The sequence below is a fragment of the Hemiscyllium ocellatum genome, chromosome 22 (assembly GCF_020745735.1).
Source record: "Hemiscyllium ocellatum isolate sHemOce1 chromosome 22, sHemOce1.pat.X.cur, whole genome shotgun sequence".
NCBI classification, from domain to species: Eukaryota; Metazoa; Chordata; class Chondrichthyes; order Orectolobiformes; family Hemiscylliidae; genus Hemiscyllium; species Hemiscyllium ocellatum.
Genome location: NC_083422.1, coordinates 51,039,675 through 51,066,881, shown reverse-complemented (window position 1 = coordinate 51,066,881; position 27,207 = coordinate 51,039,675). Strand labels below are relative to the sequence as shown.

General features: G+C 41.0%; 1 protein-coding gene across 1 annotated transcript in view; it reads right to left on the bottom strand.

Moving 5' to 3' along the window:
• Nucleotides 1-1,806: 1,806 nt before the first annotated feature.
• The window catches only part of ubtd1b (ubiquitin domain containing 1b), a 103,728-nt gene continuing 78,327 nt past the window's right edge, over nt 1,807-27,207 (bottom strand). Inside the window, exons 2-3 of the mRNA XM_060842218.1 lie at nt 22,790-23,017; nt 1,807-4,389 (exon numbers count right to left, since the gene is read on the bottom strand). Coding sequence (XP_060698201.1) covers nt 4,007-4,389; nt 22,790-23,017 — 611 coding nt within the window. The 3' untranslated portion in view covers nt 1,807-4,006. The remainder of the gene's footprint in view (nt 4,390-22,789; nt 23,018-27,207) is intronic.

Below are 27,207 nucleotides of genomic sequence, written 5' to 3'. Positions count from 1 at the left end.
CCCCATATTTCAGGAGGGTTAACAGAAATCACTGCAGGAGCCAATGTATGCATGTTTCTATTGTAAGCAACACACACTAATGCTCCAGCCAATTTTTCTTGGACAAGGGAACAGTTATACTGCTGTTGCACCTTCAGTTCTTTTGCAGCTTTGCTTCAAAGTCCTCCCAACATCCCACCACTACCAAGCAAGGAGGCACCAGGAATCAAATTGGCCTTTTAATGTCCAAATTCCACGCTGGATAGAAAGTGGGGTTTGGGAGTGGGAGTTGGGGAAGGGGCATGGAGAAGTTAAAGTTTGAATAAATGTTCCACTGCAATTCAAAAATGCCTCTCCTATGCATCAATTTTAATGCTGAGACAGCAAAAGACTGAAAATACTAGAAATATGATGAGGGTGGAGTGGGGGAAAACAGAAAATACTATGCGGGTCTAGCGGTCTCTGGAGAGAAAAAAAAGCAGGAATTTATATTAGTTGATTCATGAAGTGAGAGTCTGTTGTGACTGGGCCAACATTTTTTGCATATGCCTAGTGGTCCTTGAGAAGATGGTGGTGAGCTGCCTTCTCATGAACTGTAGCCCATCTCATGTAGCCACATCCACAATACCATGGAGGGAAGGAGTCCAGGATTTTAATCCAGTGACACTGATGTATTTTTAAATCAGGTTAGTGAATAGGTTGGAAGGAAATTTGTAGTTGGCGACGTTCCCATATATCTGCTGCACTTATCCATCAAGCTGAAAGTGGAAAGCAGTATACAAGAACCCTTAGTGACTTGCTGCAATATTTTGCAGATGTTATACACTGCTGCTACGAGCATCTCTGATGGAGGGAATGAATATTTGTAGGTGTGGTGCTAATTCAGGAGGACACTTACTTCTGGATGGTGTCAAGCTTCGGTGTTTTTAATGCTGCAGTCATCCAGACAAGTGTAGAGTATTCCATCATACTCATGGCTTGTGCCTTGTAGATGATGGACAGACATTGGGAAGTCCAGAGGCAAATTAGTAACTGTGAAATTCCTAGCCTCTGATTTGCCCAAGCATTTCAGTTTCTAGTCAGTGGTAACACCCAGAATGTTAAGAGTGGAGGAATTCAGCAATGGCTGTGGTATTAAACATCAAAAACAATGGTTTCTTTTTGTTGGAGATGGTCATTTCCTGGCATTTGAGGTGCAAATGTTAGCACTTGTCAGGTCTTTCAGTATTTGAGTATCTAACTCAACGCAAATGGTGCTACACATTAAGTTGGCCTGGGACATACCCAGAGGAATATCTGCAGTGACCATCCTAGACCAGAAGTGACTGACCTCCAACAACCGCAACTGTCTTCCTTTTTAGGTAGGCATTGCTGCAACCAGTTGAGTTTTTCCCAATTCCCACGGACTCCAGTTTTGCTTGGGGGCCTGGATGCTACACTAAGTCAGATACTGCCTTACATTTCTGAACACTCCAAATTCTAATGGGACAGTTTAAAAAAATTCTCCATCAAAAGACCTTTTTATTTCTTTATTTAGCCTATTATCATCTCTTGTAGGTTTGCCCCAGCATCCCTGATCCTTTAATTCTCCTCTTGATCCTGAATCTCTTTTGTTTCCTGCTCCCTGATCTCTGCCCAGCTTCAAAACTCTTAAGTTGAGTACGCACAGTACTGAGAGTCAATCTTTCTCCAAATGTACCAGATCTGAGTATTTTCACAATTTTCTATATACCCTGAGAATGTCTTCCTGGAATTTTACATTTTTGTGAAAGGAAAGGATTTGTTTATTTGTAGTACTGAATTCAAAGATGAAAGCCTCAGACAAGATAATTTCAATATTGTATTTATATTTTTCACCTCAAATGCATGTAAAGAAAGATGTTTATAGATTCCCTCATTAAGTTGTCAGCTAAAGAAATAGGTTTAACTCTGTTTTTAAAAATGGAAGTTAATGTTGGCGATTAAAAGACCTTATTGTTGTGACAGTTGTAATCAACAGGCCATCAATTCCCAGTTCCCTGAAGTTGGATACACAGTAAGGACACGTGGAAAAGGAAGCAGTTGTTAGGTGCTTCAACCATAGACCAGTCTATGAGTGAGCAAGGATGGAACTATTAATCGCCCTTCAAAAGAGCCAGATCCACCAAGTCAGGTTCCATCCTCATCCCAAGTCTACACAGGCATAGCCTCTTAGTTCTACCTTCTAAGTGATCTGGAGGCCAAACCACAGACATGCCTTACCATCGTCACAGCTGTGATCAGCAGACAATGAACTGATGGCTATGAAGTGAGTCACAAATCTTGCATGTACAATTTGAGCCCACAGTATACAGTATTCCTGCTTACACAACCACACAGTCAATGCTGTTCTTGGTGAATTGCAGGGCATGTCCAGAAATGAAGACACAAAGCTGACTAGTTAGCATATGAAAAGGGGGAAAGAAGACTTAATTTTTCTCATTTTACATCCTTCATCCAAATTGGAAAATAAGTATTGTGGATTGAGAAAAGTCAAAGAGGAAGTACAATAACGAAAGGTGAAAGCATGACCAGCTTCTTTGGACAGTCAGCACAAGCAAAATCTTGACTTCAGCCCATAATTCTCCAATCCCTGCCATGTCTTGAGGTGGAAAAACCCACAAAACTTGCAAATGACTCATACTGGCAGAGTTTTGTACATTTTAAAATGGAGATCTGATATGACCAGTACATTCATTTGTAAGTATTTGTTTTTTTACCCCTCTTTGGGTTTGGTCTTGTATGCAAGGTACATTCAAGCTACAGCGCAAGGGTCACTTGTAGCAGTTCTTGTCCATGAAGCACAGGAAACTTCATGTTCATTTGTGCTTTAATTCATCATTTGTTGCATTTCCACAGTGGAACTTGAAGGGCACATTTTTAGAAAGGGCTGTTCTTGGAGCCTGCAATTCACCCAATAAGGTAACAAGTTCACATCTACAGCCTTAAAATATATAATTCAAATTAAAATGGGAACATTAGTTAAAATATTTGCACATTTGTTCATGAGACTCCATGGTTAAAGAGGACCAGACAAAAGGCTGATTTCTCATTAACAGGCCTTTGTATGTTCCAGTTTTAACAACATATTTATATCCAAAATGTTAACTTTTCCCTTCTCTGTACAGAGGGTGACGTCCTTACACATTTCCAGCAGCTGTATTAAACTTCAATTTTGCTGAAACCATACTGCAGTATATTTTTTTTTAAAAAATGGAAGCACAGTTACATTGAGACTTGAATTGGTATAATTTTACATAAACACACAAGAGCAAGTTTTTGGTGCTTAGCTGGGCCCTTATAGACCTACAGCATAAAACAAAAGTGATCAACCACAGCACGATTAAAGCCAGTGTAAAACATTCTCAGTACACTTTCTATATAAAGCCTCAATACTGCTACTATATAGCAACCTTTAAAAAAAAAGGTCCTCACTGTAAAGTCCCTAGGTTCAAAGGGCCACAGTGAAATATTCAAATCAATCAATCAGACATTTTTGGGGGTGTAATATGAACTGGGAAAAGGTGGCAGAGAAGACAGACAGAGACAGTGACAGTGACAGAGGGGCAGACAGAGACACAGACAGAGGAAGAGACAGAAGAGACAGAATGACACACAGTGACAGAGGGGCCGACAGAAGGAGAGAGGGGAGACAGAGAAACAGACAGAACGACAGAGACAGTGACAGAGGAGCAAACAGAGGGAGACAGACAGACAGACAGACAAGAGAGAGAGAGAGATAAACAATTTTCATTTACAGTCAAATATCCATTGGCCAACCAAAGGCAGATTATCAAGGCGGCCGGATGCCATTAAAAATGGCTCCTTTTTTGGCCTCAAGCTACATTTGACTGACCAACGGATAATGGCCAAGGTAGACCTCCACACATTCAAGTACACTCCCTATGCCGACCATGTTCCAGAGCCCTTCTGTTTTTTTCTTACATAAGATACATAGTCAAGTGTCTTGCATATTTTATATATATATATAATTTTTTTGCCTGGTGGTTCAGTAAATTGCTGCTACCTCATTGACTATAACCTGGACCACAAAGTCTTTCTGGATTTTTGTCTCCTGCAGTCGCATTTTGTCGGTGAGTAGCCTCCCCGAGAAGAACCAGCGCTGCCTGGAGGGTTCGATACCTTCCTCCGTGTGCAGCTGCCTCTTCAGCTGCCCGATGGTGTCTGCCATGCTGGCGTTCAGTTTGACATCCTTCCCTGTAGACAGGCGCACCTTGAGCTGGAACTCTCGCTTGGCATTCGCCGGAGGATCGGGTATGTCAGCTGTTTCCTCATCACACTTTTCAGTGATGAGGTTCAGAGGAGGCGCCAGGCAGTAAACAGGAAGCTGGTAACGGTTGCCAAGCTCATCGTAACATTCCGTTAACGAACCTGGAGGGGGTAGTGGAAAAACATTTTCAGTGAGAAATCAATCGCACTCAATCTGTTCCTCCTTTCAAGGCAGAGCATGCTAGACCAGACAAACAGACGGTCAGGCATTAATACTTCAACCTATCAGTTCATCATTATAACTTTTTATATGGATATATTACAAATACCTGCAGTGCTGCTATCATTAGCTACTTTTAAAAACATCAGTTCTGCTTATCAATCACGAGCATAATGGCTAATCAGATATATTTTGCAACTAGTTCCTAGGTTTGGAGTAAATGTTTAAAAACTTCAAACTTCAGGTTAGTGGTATCTCCTCCCAGCTTTGACACGATTCTTCCCTTACTCTTCAGTTCCACAGCTATAAATCCCTCTGGCAACTGACCTGCCTGACAATTATTCACCTGAGTGTTGTGATTATGGCAGGCTATTCATCCAAAAGGGGCAGCACTACTGAGCTTGTTGCAGTACTCACCACTGTTTCCAGACAAGTGGTAAGTATTGTTAGCTGTGGTGTCTTCATGAACTGGAGGAGATTGTTTTGCTTCTAATCCATAAGCTATTTTCCTTAAGACTGAAAAAGGCACCTCAGAGCTTACAACTCACTAACATACTGTATATTTCTAGGAAGAAATCTAATCTAACTCCCAAGAAAAGCTAGGTGAGTTCAAAGGTATTGTAGGGGTGTGTGTGTGTGTGTGTGTGTGTGCGCGCGCGCGCGCGTGTGTATAATATTTAAGACAGCCAAAACAAAGTGGCATTAGGTTAAAATTGGAGCAACTATGGCTTCTCTCTATTAAGGTCACCTATTTCCACCTACTTAATGAGTTGGCTCAGTACTGAGAGTTGCTTTAACTTGTATCTTAATTTTTTTTCCCATCATTCTTAAAACTTTTCAAAATGCTACTGGCCTGTGGTGGCAGTTGAAAAGTTTGTCTCTTACTATTTTTCTCACTGTAAAAACATGTAACAATAAAATCAGTCATTCACCTATATAGATTTTTGACTGATGAAGGAGTTCTGGGTTGTAAGCAGACAGAAAATTGGAGTGTACACCAAAATCAGATCAGCCATGATCGTATTCAATGGCAGCACAAGCTCAAAGTTGAATGCACTATCACTGTTCTTATGTTCTATGTCCAATGTTCATGTGTGATCATTACGCAGACATGGACCAAACTTCCACATATGTTCATGACATGCAGCTCCTTGAATGTGAACAATCATTCTCCTTTTTATTCCCTTCACAGACTTGCATTTCCTTCTATCTGGAACTTTATTTACCCTTGACAGCCGAAAGAGAATCGTGAAATTGTTTTGACCAATCTCTCCCCATGTTTCACCGTTATCAACTATATATGTAGCTATTTAGCCCACCCTTTAGGGCTGAGCAAGAGAACTCCAATGGCCTAAATTCATCTCTGCTCGTAAGACTGTCTTTAAACTCTCCACAATTCTGAAAGATAGGATTTACATGCATTTGGAGAGGCAGGACTGATCAGGGATAATCAGCGTGGTTTTGTGCGAGGGAAATACTGTCTCTCAAACTTGATTGAGTTTTTTGAGGAAGTAACCAAAAAGATTGATGAGGGCAGCGTGATAGTTGTTGTTGATGAGGACTTCAGTAAAGCCTTAGACAAGGTTCCACATGGTAGACTAATTGGTAAAGTTAGATCACTTGGGATTCAGGGTGAGCTTTCCAACTGGATCCAAAATTTGCTCGATGGTAGAGACTGAGTGGAGAAGGTAAGTTATTTTTCAGACTGGAGGCCTGTGATCAGCAGTGTTCCATTACCATCGGTACTGGATCCACTTTTGTCATTTATATAAACAATTTCAATGAGAATATAGGAGGCACGGTTAGTAATTTTGTAGATGACACTAACACTGGCGGTATAGTGAAGAGGGATATCTAAGATTACAAAAAGATCTTGATCCATTGGGTCAATGGGCTGAAGAGTGACAGATGGAATTTAACTTCGGTAAATGTGAAGTATTGCATTTTGGTAAAACAAACAAGGACGGGACTCACACAATTAATGGTAGGGCCCTGGGGAGTTTTGCAGAACAGAGAGGCCTAGGTGGTTCAAGGATCTAATTATTTGAAATTTGCATCACATGTAGACAGGGTGGTTAAGGCAGTGTTCAGCATGCTTGCCTTCATTGACTGACCATTCAAGGAAAGAAATTTATGTTAGTGATGCAGGTCGATCAGTAATACAACAGGATGAACTTAGAACGTATAGACAAAAATCATTAAAGTCGGCTGTAACAGTATGCAGAGTAAAAAATCTGATGAAGCCAGCACTATCTCCAACTAAAATTAGCGTCCTGATGCAGCAAGACTCATCAGCCGCAGAAATCCACAGGGAGCCGAATCAGAACTACATTCCACTTTACACATAAAGCAAAGGTGCCAAATGCATGCGGTGACGAGGTGAACGATGAACAGGAAAACAGAAGCAAACTTATAAACTCGACTCAGTTGGTGGCCCACTTGCTTTAATTAGGTGGTTATGGGTTCAAATGAGACACTGGAAGTGGAGTGCATAACTTAAGAAAGGCAATATAATGCAGTTGGACATTCTATCATCTTTCAGATGAAGAACTTAAGGTACAGCTTCATCGAGTTGCTTAGTTGGATTTTTAAAAATCCCATGGAACCACTCCAAAGCAGTGGGGAAATTGTCTGCAGCTGTGGCCAACATTTGTCCCTCAATGATACAGTCACTCATACACCATGTCAACCAGGTTTCCGAAACTGAACCAGTGCATTCTGCCGGTGTTTGGCCCATATCCTTCAAAATGCTTTCAATCCAGGTAGGTGCTGTTATGAAGGTGTAGAGGTAACTCTGTACCTTTAAGAGAGAGGGGAAGCTAGCAAGCACTGACCGAAAGCACAAAGTGCCCTGAAGATAAAAATGTAACACTTGGTTGAAACAAGTAGAGAATGGAAACAAATGGTGTTGTATTGCCATGGAACAAAAACAAATTCAAGTTCGACCAGTTCAAATTATGTCCCACACAGCAAAATCCAATCGAATTTGAATTTTGTTGTTTGGGATGACATCAAACCAATGAAATGATCCAATGCTTTGGGCTAAAAAACTGGACATGTTGAACAGTTAGGGAAGAACTGTCAAGCACAACAAGTATAGACTGCTAGATGAATAGATCTCTGAAAGGTACTTGTTCATATGAAAGACCGTGAAGCAGAATACTGAAGAAAAGACAGAAGAAAATCTGCAGAGGAGGATACAAAGAAGATTCGACACCTGGCTGGTTTTGAAAGCTGAAAATTATTTTGCAAATTTTAATTTTTTTAAAAAAATTGGACCAGTATTGTAGAATGGTAGGAAAAAGACAGGTTTAAGAGAAAGGAGTTGTAAATAGCTGTTGTTTTAACGATCTCTGTTGGATGTAAATAATAAAATTGTTAATTTTTACTTTAAATAGTGACCACTGGGACAGTTATTAGCTCGAGGTGAGCTTCTCTGTGTTGGGTTTAAATTAGCAGAGGGGTTTACCCCCATCTGTCTTAAGTGTCCAAATGCCTTTTAAATGTTGCAATTGCACCCATCTCCAAGTCTTCCTCTGGCAGCTCATTCCATAAATGCACCACCCTCTGAATCCTAGGTCCTCTAGTTTTGGACTCCTCTACCCTAGGGAAAAGACCACGACTATTCACCATATATATGCCCTAATAATTTCATAAGTTTTTATAAAACTCAGTCTCCTATGCCCCAGTGAAAATAGCCACAGTCTATCCAGCCTCTCCCTAAAGCTCAAACCCTCCAATCCTAGCAACAACCTTGTAAATCTTTTCTGAATCCTTTCAAATTTAACACATTTCTTATAACAGGGAGACCAGAATTGAATACAGTATTCCAAAAGTGACAATATCGTGTATAGTCACAATATAACATCCTAACTCCTAGACTCAAATGCTCTAACCAATGAAGGCCAAATGCCTTCTTCATTTGCCTGTGTCTCCATTTCCAAGGAAGTATGCACTGCACCCTTTGGCCCCTTTATTTGGCAATACTCCCCAGGGCCCTACCATTAACTGTGCAAGTCCTGCCCTGGTTTGCCGTACCAAAATGCAACACCTCACATTTATCTAAATTAAACTCCTCCTGGCACTCCTTGACCCATTGGCCTATCTGATCAAAGTCTCATTCTAACCTTAAGATAACCATCTTGATTATCCACTATACCACTTTTGTTGTCATCTGAAAACCCACTAACCACATTTCCGATGTTCACATACACATTACTTCATAGTTACAAGCTACTTCATAGATTTCCCTTTGGGCAGGACTTAGTAATTACCCTCAAAGACAAAGGAACTGATACTGAAGTGACTTTTCATTGCCTTAAAACTTCTGATACCATCTTGGTCAAGTGAATCAGTCATTGACTACTATTGTGCAGGAAAATACTGCAACCATAAAAGGCCTATTAAACTGCGAGCAGGGGAACACTTTAGCCCACTAATAATAGTTACTTTAAAATTAATGCTTGGGCTGTGGGTGTCACTGGCACAGCCAGGATGTATTTCACATTCTGAGTTGCCCGGGTGGGTTTTGCTGAATGTTTGTCAGACTATGTCAGAAGACAGTGAAGGAACACAACCAAGTCACTCCTTGACCAGCCCGGGTAAGGATGGCACGGTTGCTTCGCTGAAACAAGTTTATGAATCAGCTGAGTTTTATGACAATTAATTGGCTGAGCAATGGTTCACATTAAATCGTAATTCAGTTGCTGGTCATGGGACTGTGCTGGCATAAAACGTAGCAGTCATGGGAAGCAATTCAAATCAGGAATACATAGGGACAAGAAATTAAGATGCTTAGATCTGAGCAGAGATTCCATTATGGAGGAATGGTGGGTGCAATGTTGGAGCTGGAAGGAAGTTGTTGCAGACAGGAATGAGGCCATGGAAAGATTCAAAAACAAGGATAAGCATTATCTCAAATTTGAGACATTGTTCAACCAGGAGAGAAAATTTATTAGTACAGTAGCGCCTCGAATTACAAACTTAATCCATTCTGGGACCCGGTTCGCGAACTGAATCAATTTTTCCCATTGTTTGGATAACGTAAGAACGCTTGAACGGCTGTTCACAGCACACGCGCCAAAGACGAACTGAATGAGATCACGTGCGGCCCGAGAGCTTTTGCGTTCAACAAGCGTAGCAAACCAGAACAATGAAACTACGTGGTCGCAGACGGGCTTTTTGTGTTCGTACCTTCATTCGTACCTTGAACTTTGTACGTAAATTGAAGCAAAATTTTACATACAATCCTGTTCGTAAACCGATTTGTATGTGAACAGGATCGTTCGTATGTCGAGGCGCTACTGAACATCCAGAAATGAAGAATGAATGGGACACGATGCAAGCTAGGATACAGGCAGAGTTTTGGATGATCAAGTTTACAGAGAATGGAAGATGAGGCTGGTCAGGAGTTGTCAAGTCAGCCAAATTTAGTGACCAAAGATATGAAAGCAAATATCAGTCGATAAATTGACGGAGGGAAGACAGAGTAACAATATTAATGAGAAGCAGATAGAATTAGCGATGGGTTGGATGCAGTTACAACTTACCTCGGAGTCAAATGTGATACCCAAGATTATGTACAGGCTGATTCAGTAACAAGGCAATTGCTAGGGAAAAAGATGAACTTGGTAACTAAGAAGTGTGGGACATGGACTGAAGGCTGGTTTTGACATACAGTCAGGGAAAGTTGCTATTTATTCAATATTAGATGTTTGGCAAGTTGGTGTCAAATAGGTGTTGGGGGTGAGGGGAGTCTGCTGAGGGTTGCAGGTGAGAGAGGGTGATATTGCTGGGAAATGTTAACATAGTTATGAATCTAATGTGATTATTATACTGATTAGTGTGGTTCGATCACATGGGATCCAGGGAGAGCTTGCCAACTGGATATAAAATTGGCTTGGTGGTAGGAGATGGAAGGTAGTGGTACAGGGTTGTTGTTCAGATTGGAGACTCGTGACCAGCAGTGTGCTAAAAGGATCAGTCCTGGGACCACTGTTGTTTGTCACTATATAAATTATTTGAATTAAAATATAGGAGGCATGGTTATTAAGTTTGAAGATCACACCAAAATTGGGGTACAACTTGATCTTGATCAACTGGGTCAGTGGGCCGAGGAATGGCAGATGACATTTAATTTAGATAAATATGAGGTGTTGCATTTTGGTAACGAAACCAGGACAGGATTTACACAGTTAATGGCAGGGCTGTGGAGAGTGTTGTCAACAGAGGCACTGAGAGGTACAGGTACGCAGTTACTTGGAAGTGGTGAAGGTTAAGGCGGCTTATCTTTATCAATCAGAGCATAGAGTACAGGAGTTGGGACATTCTGAGTACCGCATACAATTCTGGTCATCCTGCGCGAGGAAGGATATATTAAACTGGAAAGATGCAAAAAAGATGTTTTTCAATTGGAGGGTTTGATTTATAAAGAGAGGCAGAATATGCTGGGACATTTTTCCCTGGAGCGCAGGAGGTTGAGGGGTGATCTTATAAAAGATTTATAAAATCATCAAGGGCATAGATAAAGTGAATAGCCAAGGTATTTTCCTTAGTGCAGGCGACTTCAAAACTATTCAGCATAAGCTTAAGGTGAGAAGGGAAAGATTTAAAAGGGTACTGAGGGGCAACATTTTTCAAGCAAAGGGTGCTGTGCGTATCTGGAATGAGCTGCCAGGAGAAGTGATAGAGAAAGATGAATACAACTACAATATTTAAAAGGCATTTGGACAAGTACATGGATAGGAAAGGTTTGAAGGGATGTGGGCCAATCGCAGGCAAATGGAACAAGTTCAGTTGAGCAGACCTGTTCGACATGAACGAATTGAGCTGAAGGATGTGCTGTACGACTCTCGTGAAAATTCCATGCTGCATGACTCTTGTGACTATGATGTTGTTGAAGCGCAGCTTAAAGATAAGAAATAGACAGAAGAAAATGATACATCATGAAGGGTCTAGATAGCTTAGACATTGTTCCTGTTGACTGAAAGGTTAAGAACCAGAGGACACCGATTCAAGGTCAATGACAAAACAAAAAGAGATTAGATTCCAAATTGCAAGAATTTGGTGGAACAACATTTAATCATTGCTTTCAAGATGGAATTGGAGCAGCACCTGAAAAAGCACACACTGCAGGTTTATAAAAGGTCGCAGGAATGGGATCAACTGTAATACAGTTGCAGAGAGTGCAAAATAGTCTTCTTTTATGCTCTAACCAATAACACCAGAGATAAATGGTGCAAGGCTGGGAAGAGAAGTAATCGTCAGTAGTTCTTCAGCTATGACTGGATAAAAAAAGAATGGAACCACAGTCCTATCCAATTGAACAAAGAGGCATTGAATGGAGTATATCAACTGTTTAAAGCTTGAGAAAGGTCAGAAGGAATAGTGAACTAATCCTTCTACATTCTCAGAATATCACAGCCAATTAAATGATTTCAGTACAATGAATCTGTATCCAATAAGCTAATCATATTTTTTTTTAATTATTACTGATTGAAGCATAAATATTAGCCCAGACAAAAAAAGTTTACCTCTGTTTCTTCATATAGCACCATATAAGGTTCCATAGCTATGTGGGAAGCAAAATAATGTTACATGTTCAACCTCACTTAGCTTACAGTTCAACTTCACATTTCATGTAAAAATAGCACCTCCAACAGGGCAGATTGTGCATGGTTAAAACGTTTTCTTTTATTTGACCTCAACCTAAGTAGCATAATACGGAACCAACTTTTGAAATATCCAACTGTTCTTGGGGAGCATATTGTGCATCATGAGTCCTATCCGAGAGAGTCATAGGGATGTACAGTATGGAAACACACCCTTCAGTCTATCCTGTCCATGCCAAACAGATATCCCAACCCAATCTAGTCCCACCTGCCAGCACCCGACCCATATCCCTCCAAACCCTTCCTATTCATATACCCATCCAAATGTCGCTTAAATATTGCTATTGCACCAGCCTCCACCATTTCCTCTGGCAGCTCATTCCATATACGCACCACCCTGTGTGTGAAAAAGTTGCCCCTTAGGTCTCTTTTATATCTTTCCCCTCTCACCCTAAACCTATGCCCTCTAGTTCTGGACCCCCTGACCCCAGGGGAAAAGACTTCGCCTATTTAGCCTATCCATGCCCCTCATGATATTGTAAACCTCTATAAGGTCACCACTCAGCCTCCAATGCTCCAGGGAAAACAGCCCCAGCCTATTCAGCCTCTCCCTATAGCTCAAATACTCTAACCCTGGCAACATCCTTGTAAATCTTTTCTAAACATTTTCAACTTTCACAACATCTTTCTGATAGGAAGGAGACCAGAATTGCATGCAATATTCCAACAGTGACCTAACCAATGTCCTATACAGCCGCAACATGACCTCCCAACTCCTGTACTCAATACTCTGACCAATAAAGGAAAGCATACCAAACGCCTTCTTTACTATTCTATCTACCTGCGACTCTACTTTCAAGGAGCTATGAACTGCACTCCAATGTCTCTTTGTTCAGCAACACTCTTTAGGACGTTACCATTAAGTGTATAAGGCTTGCTAAGATTTTCTTTCCCAAAATGCAGCACCTCACATTTATCTAAAATAAACTCCATCTGCCACTTCTCAGCCCATTGGCCCATCTGGTCAAGGTCCTGTTGTAATCAGAGGTAACCCTCTTCGCTGTCCACTACACCTCCAATTTTGGTGTCATCTGCAAACTTACTAACTGTACTTCTCATGCTCGCATCCAAATCATTTATGTAAACAACAAAAAGTAGAGGACCCAGCACCGATCCTTGTGGAACTCCACTGGTCAAAGGCCTCCAATCTGAAAAACAACCCACCACCACCACCCTCTCTTCTACTTTTGAGCTAGTTCTGTATCCAAATTGCTAGTTCTCCCTGTACTGAGGTCTAACCTTGCTAATCAGTCTCCCACGGGGAACCTTGTCGAATGCCTTACTGAAGTCCATATAGATCACATCTACTGCTCTGCCCTCATCAATCCTCTTTGTTACTTTCTCAAAAAAGTCAATCAAGTTTGTGAGACATGATTTCCCATGCACAAAGCCATGTGACTATCCCTAATCAGCCCTTGCCTTTCCAAATACATGTACATCCTGTCCCTCAAGACTCCCTCCAACTTGCCCACCACGGAGGTCAGGGTCACCGGTCTATAGTTCCCTGGCTTGTCTTTACCGCCTTTCTTAAACAGTGGCACCACATTAGCCAACCTCCAGTCTTCCGGCACCTCACCTGTGACTATCGATGATACAAATATCTCAGCAAGAGGCCCAGCGATCACTTTTCTAACTTCCCACGGAGTTCTCAGGTACACCTGATCAGGTCCTGGGGATTTATCCACCTTTACCTGTTTCAAGTCATCCAGCACTTTCTCCTCTGTAATCTGGACATTTTGCAAGATGTCACCATCTATTTCCCTACAGTCTATATCTTCCATATCCTTTTCCACAGTAAATACTGATGCAAAATATTCATTTACTATCTCTCCCATTTTCTGTGGCTCCACACAAAGGCCACCTTGCTGATCTTTGAGGGGCCCTATTCTCTCCCTAGTTACCCTTTTGTCCTTAATATATTTGTAAAACTCCTTTGGATGCTCCTTAATTCTATTTGCGAAAGCTATCTCATATCCCCTTTTTGCCCTCTTGATTTCCCTCTTAAGTATACTCCGACTTCCTTTATACTCTAAGAATTCACTCAATCTATCCTGTCAATACCTGACATATGTTTCCTTCTTTTTCGTAACCAAACAAAAATAATGCAAGGTAAAGATCACAAGACTTTGGTGCCATAATTTCATTTCCAAAGTCACCACCTTATCTCACGCTTCTGCCCCCACCCCAGTCCCAAAAAAAGCTATTAAGATTCAAAATACAATCCAAATTTAGGAAAATCTCTAAAATGGTACAGCTGAGTGTTTGTTTCATATGCAGAAATAAGAAAAGCTTACATATTAGTGTTTTAGTGAAATTGGCGACAAGTTGTCCAAAGGTATTTGATAAGGAACCCCACATCAGGCTACATAAAGGCAAGATCTCATGGGGTAGTATATTAGTTTGAATAGAGGACCAATTAACTAATAGAAGTTAGAGCTGAGATAAAGAGGGCATTTTCTGAATGAAAAGCTGCAACTGGAGGAGTGTTACAGGGACCAGTATTTGGGCCACATTATTTATAATAAAAATTAATGACTTGAATGAATAAAGTGAATGCACTATTGTCAAGTTTCAGATTACAAAATTAAAAGGCAAGGATAATACAATAAAAGTTACAGAGGCACATTGACAGGTTGAGAGTGTGAGCAAAAACTTGTCAGAGAGACTATAATGAGGGGGGAAATGTGAAGTATGCACTTTAGCAGGAAAAATAGAGAAGCTGAATATTAGTTAAATGGAGAAAGTCTGCAGAAAACTTCAGCACAGAGGGATTGGAGGGCTCGGGTGCATGAATCACAAAAAGCTCGTATTCAAGTTCAGCTGTAATAGGAAAGGCAAATGGAATGTTGACCTTCACTTCAAAGTAAATAGAGTATAAAAAAAAAGGGAGATCTTGCTAAAACTATACAAGGTACTAGTCAGACCACACCTGGACTACTGTGAACAGTGTTGGTCACTTATTGAAGAAAAGTGATATGAGCATGGGAGTCAGTCCAGAGAAGGCTCACTGGGTTGATCCTTGCTATGGAGGGATTTTTTGTTTTTATTAAGAGAGGTTGAGTAAGTTTGGATGGATTTATACTCATCAGCATTTAGATCAATGACCTGAATGAAACATAAAAATTCTTAGGGACTTGACAAAGTAGATACTGAAGTTATTTTCACTTGAAAATGAGTAAAGGACCAGAGGCCATAATTTCAGAGTCAGTGGTTGCCATTTATGACAGACAAGGAAGACTTTCATCTCTCTAAAAGTAGTGAATCTTGGAATTAAAGCTAGAGAGACTAGGTTGGAAAGCATATTCAAGGCTGATATAAAACATTTTTAACCAGCAGGGGAATCAAAGATTATGGAGAAAAGCCAAGAAAGTGAAGTTGAGGATTATTAGTTCACCTGTGAGGGCCAACTGGTCTATACTCAAACCCATTCCTGCACCCTATATTTACTCCTGACCAATGCACCTAACACTACAGGCAATTTAGCACAGCCAATTCACCTGATCTGTACATCTTTGGATTGTGGGAAGAAACCAGAGCACCCGGAGGAAACTCACACAGATAAATGGAGAATGTGCAAACACCACACAGACAGCCACCTGAGGCGGGAATCGAACCTGGTTCCAGCTTTATAGAAATTTCTTTTTGAATTCTCAGTGAAGTTAGATACAGCTTTCTTACTAGAGCACCATCTGTAACTGCATACACTTCGATTCACCATGAGCAAAGTCATGGGAGATCAGCAAGCATGCTTTAAATTGTTTAAGCAATTCAAATGCAGGCAAAGAGAATTGGTATTTACAGGGACAGTAAATACAGAAACAGTAACAGAAACAAACCATCCGGTGCCATCAGATGCATGACTCTCATGAGATTGTGGCCATAGACGCGCTTTTGCAAGAGGTTGAAGAGCAAAAGGCAAACTGTAACCGAGAATCAGTCCAAAAGTATTTGAAGCCTAAAATAAAACCAAATGTCAATACAACTAGGGCATGCCAGGAGATGGTTTACAAAAATAAAACATGAAACCTCTTTGACACTGAACAGAGGTATAAACCCACACACAGGAAATGCACCATAAGCTTGCCAACACAATTTTATTTTTTGACACTCAGTGAGACTGCTCCACTGTGAAATGAGCAACGCAGAATAGGAAACTCTTCATGGTTTTCCTTTTCCTTGGTATACTGACTTAGAAGATAAAAAGGAGGGCAGTCTGCCCCTGATCACTACCAATACAGTACTCTTAATTAGAAAGTAAGTGGAGGTCAGGATCAGTCAACAAAAATAAAGATGGGAGGATAACTACAGAAAGATTGCTTTTGCTAGATACCTACGGCAATACCTGTCTCAGGTGGAGCTGCGAACGGAGAGTGGAAGCTGACCTTTGCACTGTAATCGGCTGCTAGTTTTTTTTCCCCCAGAAAACAGAACAAATAAACTCAGGCCTAGAAGTTAACTGCAGATTGATTCTTGTTCAAAGAATGTTATAGATGTTTCAGTTCCAGAGATGTATTATGGTCAAACACACGTCAGATATTTCAAATGTTAGTAGAGGTCATCATGGCAGGGGGGGGGGGGGGGGTTGGTGCTAACCAGTCTAACAAAGAGAATGAAAACCAAAAACACAAAGATAAACTAAAGTCTGAGCTGATATTAAATTGGACTTTTGGTCAGAAGTATTGAGACTGCCAAAGCTACAGGAAGATCAGATTGATTCTGGCTATCCTTCCATGATCAACTTATTGAAACTTATTTGGAGATAGAATCTCAGTTATAAGCATTATATGAATATTCCTGACCTTACTGGAAGCTATCTGCATTGACCAGTGTCTTTGGAAACCACACAAAGTACAATCCATGTTCCTATGGTATTATAGATCATGGAAACTGCTTAAGTGAACTGACCAATTTCATCTTATTTTTCTTTTGATTTATCCCTCAAGTTTACCTTTGAGTGGGGGGGGGGGCTAGAATCAAAGATGACTCAGTTTAAACCACAGACACTAATTAGGCTAAACTTTTGTTTAACTATGCCCCGATGAAGCTAAATAAATTGTGAATTCTTTTGTTTAAGGGATGGACTTGGTGCCTGGTATTAGTTGTCAAAGTAATCCTGTTAAGAAACATTGGAGCAATTTTGAGGGTCATTGTGTATTTTAGTTTTACAGTGTTGCGAATACAGGGAACAGGAAGGCCGATATGATTTGGCTGTCTGTGTTGTAACAAAAGTGATAGTAACCCAATGGAGACTGGGTGTAATATCACCAACTGATTATGTAGCTGGAGATTTCATCAATTGGCCTCCAATCCGGTCAAATAAAGTCTTATTCTTCCTTTAATATCTTCATAAACCCAAAAATTCAAAGAAAATGGAAGTTAAAGGCATTTCCCTGGTTTACTTGAGCAATATTCAGGGGATTAATCCAAAATTCATGAAGACTCCATGGTAGTCATGGAGATTTATGATTCTTGCCCCTAAGTCACCTTTTGTATCTGTAAGATAAGGGCAGGGAAACCAGGAATGGAGATCTGAATTTCAAATTTGACACTTTTGGTATTTTTTTTCAGTTTTAATTCTTCTGTGCTACACCAGTACTTACTTGACAGCAACTACATTGGTATGTGCTTGATCAAAACACCTATTCAGTAACTTCTCCTTGCTCGATGAGACTTGCAAGACTAAACTTGCAAGACCAGGGGCAAAAACAAAATCATGACAGTTTTCCCGACAGACTGCATACATATTACTTCTTCAGCAAGAATGTCTCAGTCAGGAATGTGTCAAATCAAGAAAGCATCCAGATTAGGGATGTATAATTATAACCTGTTTTAAATGCACACACACATTGGTATTAATTAACAAAAGTAAAATATCTAACATGCCAGAGGTCTCTTTTCACTGGGACTTCGCAGTTCCAGGACTTCACCAATAGCAAATATCTCCAGCATTGCTTTCCGTTTACTACAAACCCACAGACTCCCATAACTACCTGGACTACAGCTCCTCCCACCCAGTATCCTGCAAGAACTCCATCCCATTTTCACAATTCCTCCGTTGCATCTGCTTGGATGAGGAGACATTCCACTCCCAAGCATTCCCCACGTCCACCTATTTCAAACAACGTGTTTATTTTCTCCCCGTTATCCAGACAACCCTCACTGCACCACCTCCATTCCCTGTTCCACTGCTCTAAACACTCCCCCTCCAAACACAATAAAAACAGAGTCCCCTTTGTCCTCACCCAGCAATCCAGTCTCCACATTGAAAGCGTCATCCTTAAACATTTCCTCCAACTCCAACTAGACCTCACCAAGAACACCTTTCCCTCCCCACCCTTCTCTGCCTTCCGCAAGGACCATTCCATTTAACATTCCTTTGTTTGCGCAACTCTCCCTCCCAACCCCCTTAACACCCAGGTACTTTCCCATGCAATCGGGCCAACCAGGTTGCCCCTCCACCTGTCCCCACTTCACCACCCCTTTATCTGCAGCTCCCCCTACACCCCCAGTCCTGCAGGGTTACATTCAAAACATTGACTTCTCTACCTCCTGATGCTGTGTGGCTTGTTGTGTTTTTCCAACCTCCTGCCTGTCTACTTCAGTTGTACAGGGGCCATGCAATAGTGAATGACAACAGCACAGTATTAATAGCAGCTTAAGCTTCAGTTGGAAGGTACCCTTCAAGCACTTCATCTCTGGTCACAGATGAAGAATTCAAAATGAGTAGGCTATGGTGGGCTGCTGACACACAAGCAGTGAAGTCCCACGTGAGATGAAAGTTAAGTGCAAGAACACCCTAACAAAGTTAAAAGATTGCCATTCAATATCTGCCCACTGCGTCAGAAACAGCTGGACAAAACTAGATTTTGATCAACTAAATTAACTAACTTGACTAAAAGAAATAAAGAGAACACCTTTTTGATAGCAACCTAGATGAACCATTCAAAACCTGAGTGTATACTTGCAACAGATATCTTCTATAGTAGCTAACATGCTCTGGATGTAGGTTTGTGCGCTGAGCTGGAAGGTTCATTTTCAGACATTTCGTCACCATACTACGTAACATTTTCAGTGAGCCTCCGGACAAAACACTGCTGAGGATTCCTGACTTCTATTTGTGTTTGGATTTGTGAGTTGGTGATGTCATTTCCTGTTTTTCTCAGGGGGTGGTAAATGGGGTCCAAATCAATGTGCTTGTTGATAAGTTCCAGTTGGAATGCCATGCTTCTAGGAACTCTCATGCGTGTATCTGTTTGGCTTGTCCTACAAAGTGGTGTCCTTCCTTATCTGTAAGGAAGTATACTAGTGAGATCGGCCCATGTCGTTTTGTGGCTAGTTGATGTTCATATATCCTGGTGGCTAGTTTTCTGCCCATTTGTCCAATGTATTGTTAGTTACAGTTCTTGCAGGGTATTTTGTAAATGACATGAGTTTTGATTGCTGTCTGCATAGGGTGCTTCAAGTTCATTAGCTGCTGTTTTAGCGTGTTGGCGGGTTTGTGGACTACCATGATGCCAATGGATTTGCTTCAATATTGCTGCTTCAGTGGATATGGCACATATTATAGAGCTAAATCTTTTTGTTTGCTGATTCAGAATGCTCTGGGACTGGTAAAGTAGTAACTAGTTTACTGAAATAATAATTCAAAGAATGGGAGTTCAAATGTACTGTGGTATTTTGAGAAGTGGAATTCCGTTAAAAATCTGCCTTCAGGAAAAGTTGCCATGAAACTGCTGGATTTGAAAACTCAACTTTTCACAAATGTTCCTTTCAGAAGGAAATAGTCTTCATTACAGTTAGGTTGGTGCTATAGGTGATTTCAGTTCTACAGCATTATGGTTGACTCTTAATTGCTCCCTGAAAGTGACTGAGGAAATCAGTCATATCTGAAACGGCCAATAGTGAAGCATCTCATTTGCAACACCCACATCCCAGCATGAACATGGGTTTCAGAGGCCTAGGTCCATGTCTGTGTTCTCCTCATTGTACCCGTATATGTGCTTAGGAAATTTAAGGTTTCATAGATGCTTCGTATTTAGATATGGTTATCCAGAACCAACACAAAATATTCCCCTGAAAATAAAATCAACACATTGCAGGTGTTGCAAATCTGAAATAAAAATAAAGTTACAAAAAATTTCTGTTTTAGATATACTGCACATGTACAAGCATTAATGCAATGTTCCTCACAATTAATATTCTGAATACCCAATAACGTGTCAGCATTTCAAAAGAGTAGGAGAGAGAAAAGTGAGGTTTTAGAAGTTAAGTGGCAAGTAGCAAGTCAAAAAACAAACCTCAGTTTAATGACAAGTGAAGAGAGGTCCGGGTTATTTTAATTCATCACCCTGATCCTCATGCTCACTTTTCATCCTTCAGTCTCCTACTCTGTTCCAGTAAAGCTCAATGTCAATTCAAGGAACATCTCATCTTTTGATTAAGCATCCCATAACCTTCCAAACTTAAAAACGAGTTCTGCATTTCAGTCTGTAACCTTTGTCTCCATTGAATTTCCTTTGCTAGTTTACGTTTCAATTCATTTTTTCTTGTTTTTGCTTTCAGATGGCAGCTATTTATCATTCTGCCATTCACTGCCTTCTCTAAAACTTATCTTTTGTTTCTTTACTTGCCCCATTACCATACCCTTGGCCTTGCACCATCAACCTTTTTGCCAGTTAATCTCTTCCGTCTTCCACTGATATAAACTGTCGGCCCTGCTCCCCAGGTATACCCTCCACCAACTTAAAAAGTGTCCAAGTTTCTAATTTTTCCCAGTTTTGGTGAAAGATCATGGACCTGAATCATCAACTCTTTCTCTCTGCAGAGATGTCACCTAACCTGAGTATTTCCAGCATTCTTAGCTTTACTTCAGATTTTCAGTGCCTCCCAGGGGATTTTGGGAGTATACTCCACAAGGAATCAACAATAAGGCTCCAATGAAAGGAGAAAAGAAAATCAATCTAGAAGCAAAACATGTACATGCAGATCAATGTTGCTAGCAACTGAAAAATATGTCAGACCAAGGCTAAAAAGACATTTTACTATTCACTAGGACATATTAGAATATAGCTTAGCCATATTGGGGCAGATGAACATGGTGAATTGAAAACAAGTTGCTGGATGTCAGATTAACTACATAAAATATTGCATAGGAGGTGGCCATTAGCAATAAATATTTCATCTTTTGCTTATCAACCATAATAGCCACCACCTTCCTTGACTCAGCTTATCAGCATAAACTCATGCTCCTTTGTCCTTCATGTTTACCTAGCTCCCTATTAACTTTAGATACGCATAATGGGCTCAACAATTAGAACACTGGAGGTCAACCTTCAAGGTGGATACTATTGGGAGTGTGGTGCTGGAAAAGCAGAGCCAGGCAGGCAGCATCCGAGGAAAAGGAGAGTCAACATTTCAAGCATAAGTCCTTGACCAGGAATAAGGCTTGTGGGCTAAAGGGGCTGAGGGATAAATGGGTGGAGGATTAGGGGGTGGGGGAGGGTGTGTGTGTGTGTGTGTGTGAGGTAGCAGGTAATGTGATACATCAGAGAGGAGGGTGGAGTGGATAGGTGGGAAGGAAGATGGAGAGATAAAACAGGTCAAGAGGGCAATGCCGATTTGGAAGGTTGGATCTGGGGTAAAGTGGGGGTAGGGAAAATGAGGAAACTGGTGAAATCAGCATTGATCCCATGTGGTTGGAGGGTCCCAAGGCAGAAGATGAGGTATTCTTCCTCCAGGCATCGGGTGTTAAGGGTTTGGCAATGGAGGCGGCCCAGGACCTGCATGTCCTCAGGGGAGTGGGAGTTAAAATGCTTGGCCACAGGGTGGTGGGGTTATTTGATACATGTGTCCCAGAGATGTTCTCTGAAGCGTTCCACAAGTAGGCATCCTGTCTCCCCACTGTAGAGGAGACCACATCAGGAGCAATGGATACAGCAGACGACACTTGTGGAAGTGCTAGTACATTTCTGATGGATGTGGAAGGATCCTTTGGAGTCTTGGACGGAGATGAGGGAGAGGTGTGGTTGCAGATTTTGCAATTCCTGTGAGGGAAGATGCAGGGAGGGAATGATGGATTGGCTGGGGGAGTGGACCTGACAAGAGAGTCATGGACGGAATGGTCTTTACAGAACACAGATGGGGGTGGAGGGGGAAATATATCCCTGGCGGTGGGGTCTGTTTGTAGGTGGCGGAAATGGCTGAGGATGTGATGTGATGTATCCAGAGGTTGGTGGGGTGGAAGGTGAGGACCGGGGGGTTCTGTCCTTCCTGCTGTTGCAGTGGTGGGGTTAGGGAGCAGAGGTGTGGGAAGTGGATGAGATGTGCTAGTGGGCATCATTGACCACGTGGGAGGGGAAATTGCGATCTATGAAGGAGGCGGCCATCTGGCATGTTCTATGGTGGACAGTTGAAGTAATATTGGGAAAGGGCTACATCTTTAAATGGCAATACTCAGGTATGTAAAAGATGCTGGGTAAAAAGATCAACTTTTGGAGATTTGCACAACTCTGAACTTAGACTGAGGATGAGGGCGGAGTTAAGGGAGTATCCACTAAAAAGTGGATCACTGGAGAAACCTTGGGAAACTAGCCTACAATTTTGAAGATATCATTGGAGACTTTGTAGGATCAAAAACATGCTGTAAAACACCATTTGACACTATTGTCCTTACCATGTGGCAAGGTAATACTGGCGCCATCTACAATAGCCTGGGCCAGTTCATGATCGTTGCATTCAATGGCATAGGCAGCTGCCTTAAGGGCATCCCAGATTTCTTTGCGACCTTCAAAAGCTGGTGCTGTATCCCAGAATTCATCTCTTTTACTCCTCAGTTGGCCGTCTGTCATAGGATAATCACTTTTCCACTTTGGCCTCTCTTTCTTCAGAGGCTCATTTCGACCTGAAATCAAGAAAAAAGCCTTATAAAAATAAAACCTAAAGAACTGCGGATGCTGTAAATCAGAAACAAAAACAGAAGTTGCTGGAAAGCTCAGCAGGTCTGGCAGCACCTGTGGAGAGAAATCAGAGCTAGCGTTTGGGTCCAATGACCACCCCCCTCCCAACTCAGAACACAAAAAAATGTGCATCAGCAAATAAATGATGTCAGACTTGAAAATATATTAAAAAATAGTATTTTAGGTGACCTTGCAATGAAGGACAGTACAGGTTGGTTGACCAAGTCAATCCATGTAATCATGCATACAATGTGAAGTCCAATTATTCATTCAGCACTGAATTATGACTTTGAATAACTAGGAGGCACAAATGTTTAGGCAGAGCTCTAAAAAGACATGTCAAACTGTCAAAAAGTGTGGTGTTGTAAAAGCACAGGTGGTCAGGCAGCATCTGAGTAACGTTGACATTTTGGGCATAAGCCCTTCATCAGGACATTCCTGACGAAGGGCGTTTGCCTGAAACGTTGACTCTTGTTGTTCAGATGCTGCATGATCTCCTGTCCTTTTCCAGCGCCACACTTTTCATCTCTGATCTCCAGTCCTCGCTTTCTACATGTCAAATTGTCCTGTGTACTCTGCAGTCCTAGACTTACTGTCCAGTACTACCACCTCAATCCCTAGTTGTTGCTCATAACAATGTGATACATGACTGGATTATTCTTTATTTTTAAAACCTTGACTTTTAAACATCAAAACAGCTACTGAGACAGGTCAGAAAGTTTTACATATTTGAGACATGGCCAATTTCTGTTCATAAAGTCACTCTCTGTATCTGTTAGCTCAAGGGTGGCTAACATTTACCAACATAGTCACAACCTTGCCCTTGCTAAGTTAAAAATCACACAACACCAGGTTATAGTCCAACAGGTTGAATTGGAAGCACACTAGCTTTCAGAGCGACACTCCTTCAGGACAATCACCTGATGAAGGAGCATCGCTCCGAAAGCTAGTGTGTTTCCAATTAAACCTGTTGGACTATAACCTGGTGTTGTGTGATTTTTTAAACTTTGTACACCCCAGTCCAACATCGGCATCTCCAAATCTTGCCCTTGCTAGACCTGCAGAGTGAAGAGCAGGTAATATTGAAGCAGCTGGAATATTATTACTACTCAGTCTTGCAGTCACTGCACCATTTTTGTAGTCTTCTTGACATGTGCTGCTGCTGTTGGGTGTTTGAGCAGGGGATTCCCAATTCCTCTGAAACAGACAATCACAAGTGAACGAACTGGTTTGCATGGCATTCTGCAGAGTGGATTATGTGGAAAATTGGAGGGGACAGCTTTTGTTGCCGAGGGCAAGATGACTTGCGTTCCCAATGGTTTTAGTGGGAGTAACAGCCAAATGATACATGTTGTAATGTAACTAGTTAACCACTCTCAGCAAATCCCATTTACCTCTCACTCTTGTGCTCACTGATTTATGCTGGCTTCTAATCCTGGTTTACATACCCCTCTATGGCTTTGCTCCCCCATGTCTCAAATCATCTCTATTCCCACAACACAGGGTACCTGCAGAGGGATGACTTGTAGAATTGGCAATGCACATCACTGGTGGTGTGATAAAATGTACCTTTAAGAGGGAGTTATTCTGTCCTGTCAACTTGGTGCTGAGGCGTCTGTTCCATAGCAAGCAGAGTAAATAGTTTTTTCTCTTTTTAAAATTAAAACATGAGTGGGTGGAGTCAGGGTTTCACACAGACTGGGTCTTAGTTTTGCTTTCAGTTGAGGTTTTGGAATTGAAGCTGCTAGATACACCTCTCTCTCTGCTGAAGAAAGTCAGACTTCTCTCTTTGTTGCTGGATTCATTCTGTCAGCATTCCTTCTCCTAGACTCCAGAAGATAGCATGTCAGAGAAATCGATTTTGCTGAATTTGTCTTCACCAAAGGTGTGTTAATGGCATGCTGCTATATTGGAACAGTTCATGAGTAGTTAAATAATTTTTTCTGTTAAGGATTTTGATGCAAAGTTATTCCATTTTTTTGTTTGTATTTTAACTGTGGTGAAGGAATATAGTGCATTTTGCTTAAAGTCTGGTAGTTTGACCAATCAAACCACATCTAGAACACAGCACCCTACACTTACCTTAAGATGAAAGAGAGGGTGTAGGCTATCTCGGTGTTCTGAAGGGGTTTGGTCTGGTCCATAACAATGGCAATGCCTTTAATTGCTTCAGCTTCAACCTTGAATTCCCTCCCTCAACTCCTCCACTTCTCACTCCTCCAAGACATTCTTTAAACCTATTTCTTTCCTCAAACTTGTTATCTGGCCTAATATTTCTTGGCATGGTTTTAAAATGCTCCTGTTTTGTGCCGTGGGGCATTTAATTAAGGTTCTATATAAAATCTAAGCTATTCTTGAAGTAACAAAAAGAATTGCTGATCAAGTGCAGCAGGATTAAAACCTAATGAAAAGACGTGAATGGTTTCTCACTCTTGATCCTGTTTGGCCTGCTGTATTTCCAGCATTCTCTATTTTACCTTGTATAGGGATTAAAAGCTTAATGGATACAGGTTGACATCAAAAGAATTTTCTAAAGAACATTAGTTCAACTGGAGATAATTCTCCCAATCTGATCCACATTTGAGGAGAGAGAATCAACACAAAAACCATATCGAGAAAACAGACCTCTCTCAATAACCTAACATTCATTTACTTTGTAACCCAACCTACCTCCTGTCTTTCTGCAAACATTTCTCCCTTCCTGAACTCAAACAGTCAAACTTTTCATGTAGGATGAGTGGTTAGCAATTTTCAAATGTGAAAACACAAATGAAGAAACAAAGTTTATAAAGTGTGCAGGAAACCCATTTAACACTTAGCAAATTATTTTGATATACTTTTAAAATAAACATTTTAAAATAGATTCACACTTGTTAAGTTTGTATACAAGCTTTGTGACAAAATAATAGTATGCAGCAGGAAAGTTCAGCCATATCCTGATTTGCACAAAGAAGCAGGACATGCAAGTTAACATGATTTCTGAAAGTGCAGGTAATGGCAAAAAAAAATACTCCTCCAGAGAATACTTAGATTTGTAGGGTGTTGCGACAAAATCACTAATAATGAAGAAAGATCTGCAGTAAAAGACAGCGAAGATAGGTGAGCCTCATGTGCTAACATTGAGAATATTTTTAGGAGAGGAAGGGAATAGGTGTCATTGTGCAACATTGGCGTTTGCAGATGACATCGCCCTGATTAGTCAGTCTTATGAAGGGATGGGGTGTAATTTAAAAATAGTTGAAAGATTTTGTAAAAATACGGGGCTGGAGGTTAATATTAAGAAGACTAAAGGATTTTATTTTACCTACAAGAATAAGACCTTTATATTTAATGATAGGTTAAACTGGGAATTTAATGGCGGAAGTATACAGTTTATTGAGCCGGGGACTACTGATAAATATTTAGGGGCTTAGATTGACCCCTGGTTAGGGATTAGTAAAGTTGATTTGGAAGGCCAATGAGAGATTTGGTTGGGGAATTTAAAGAGCTCTCCCCTAAAGCCGGTTCAAAAATTAGAACTTTTAAGAACGTATTTTATTCCTAGATTATTTTATTACCTGGTTCTATCAGAGGTTTCTTTAAATTACTTAAGTTGATTAGATAATATTATTAAGTGTGCGATTAAAGAGATTCTGCACCTTCCACAATCCATCACGGATGGTGTTTTGTATGCAAAATTCCATGATGGCGGCCTTGCCATAAGTCGGCTGTCAACGTTTATTCCCATATCGATAATGCGGAAGTATGGGACGCTACTGAAATCAGAAGATGTGTTGCATGCGTCTTTTCGGTTTGATGGAAGTAGCGTGGCGGAGAGAATGTATAGACTGAGCAAGTTGAAAGTGATGGAAAATATTTGGGACCCGAACTGCTTTCGAGGATCGGAAGAGACAGATACTAATCAACGATAATAGTGAAGATGGCTTGGAGGAATATGCGAGTACGAACTATGCTGACTGGAGGGTAATAGAGATGCGAAAATGGATGGCCCTTCCCTGTCAAGGGGCAGGAATTCACTATTTTAAAAACGATGGTATTTCTAATAGTTGGCTGCAGAGAGTACAATACATGAAATCGTCCAAAGTGATTAGCGCACTTTTGTTAAAGACCAATTTGTTTCCAACAAGGGCGTCAT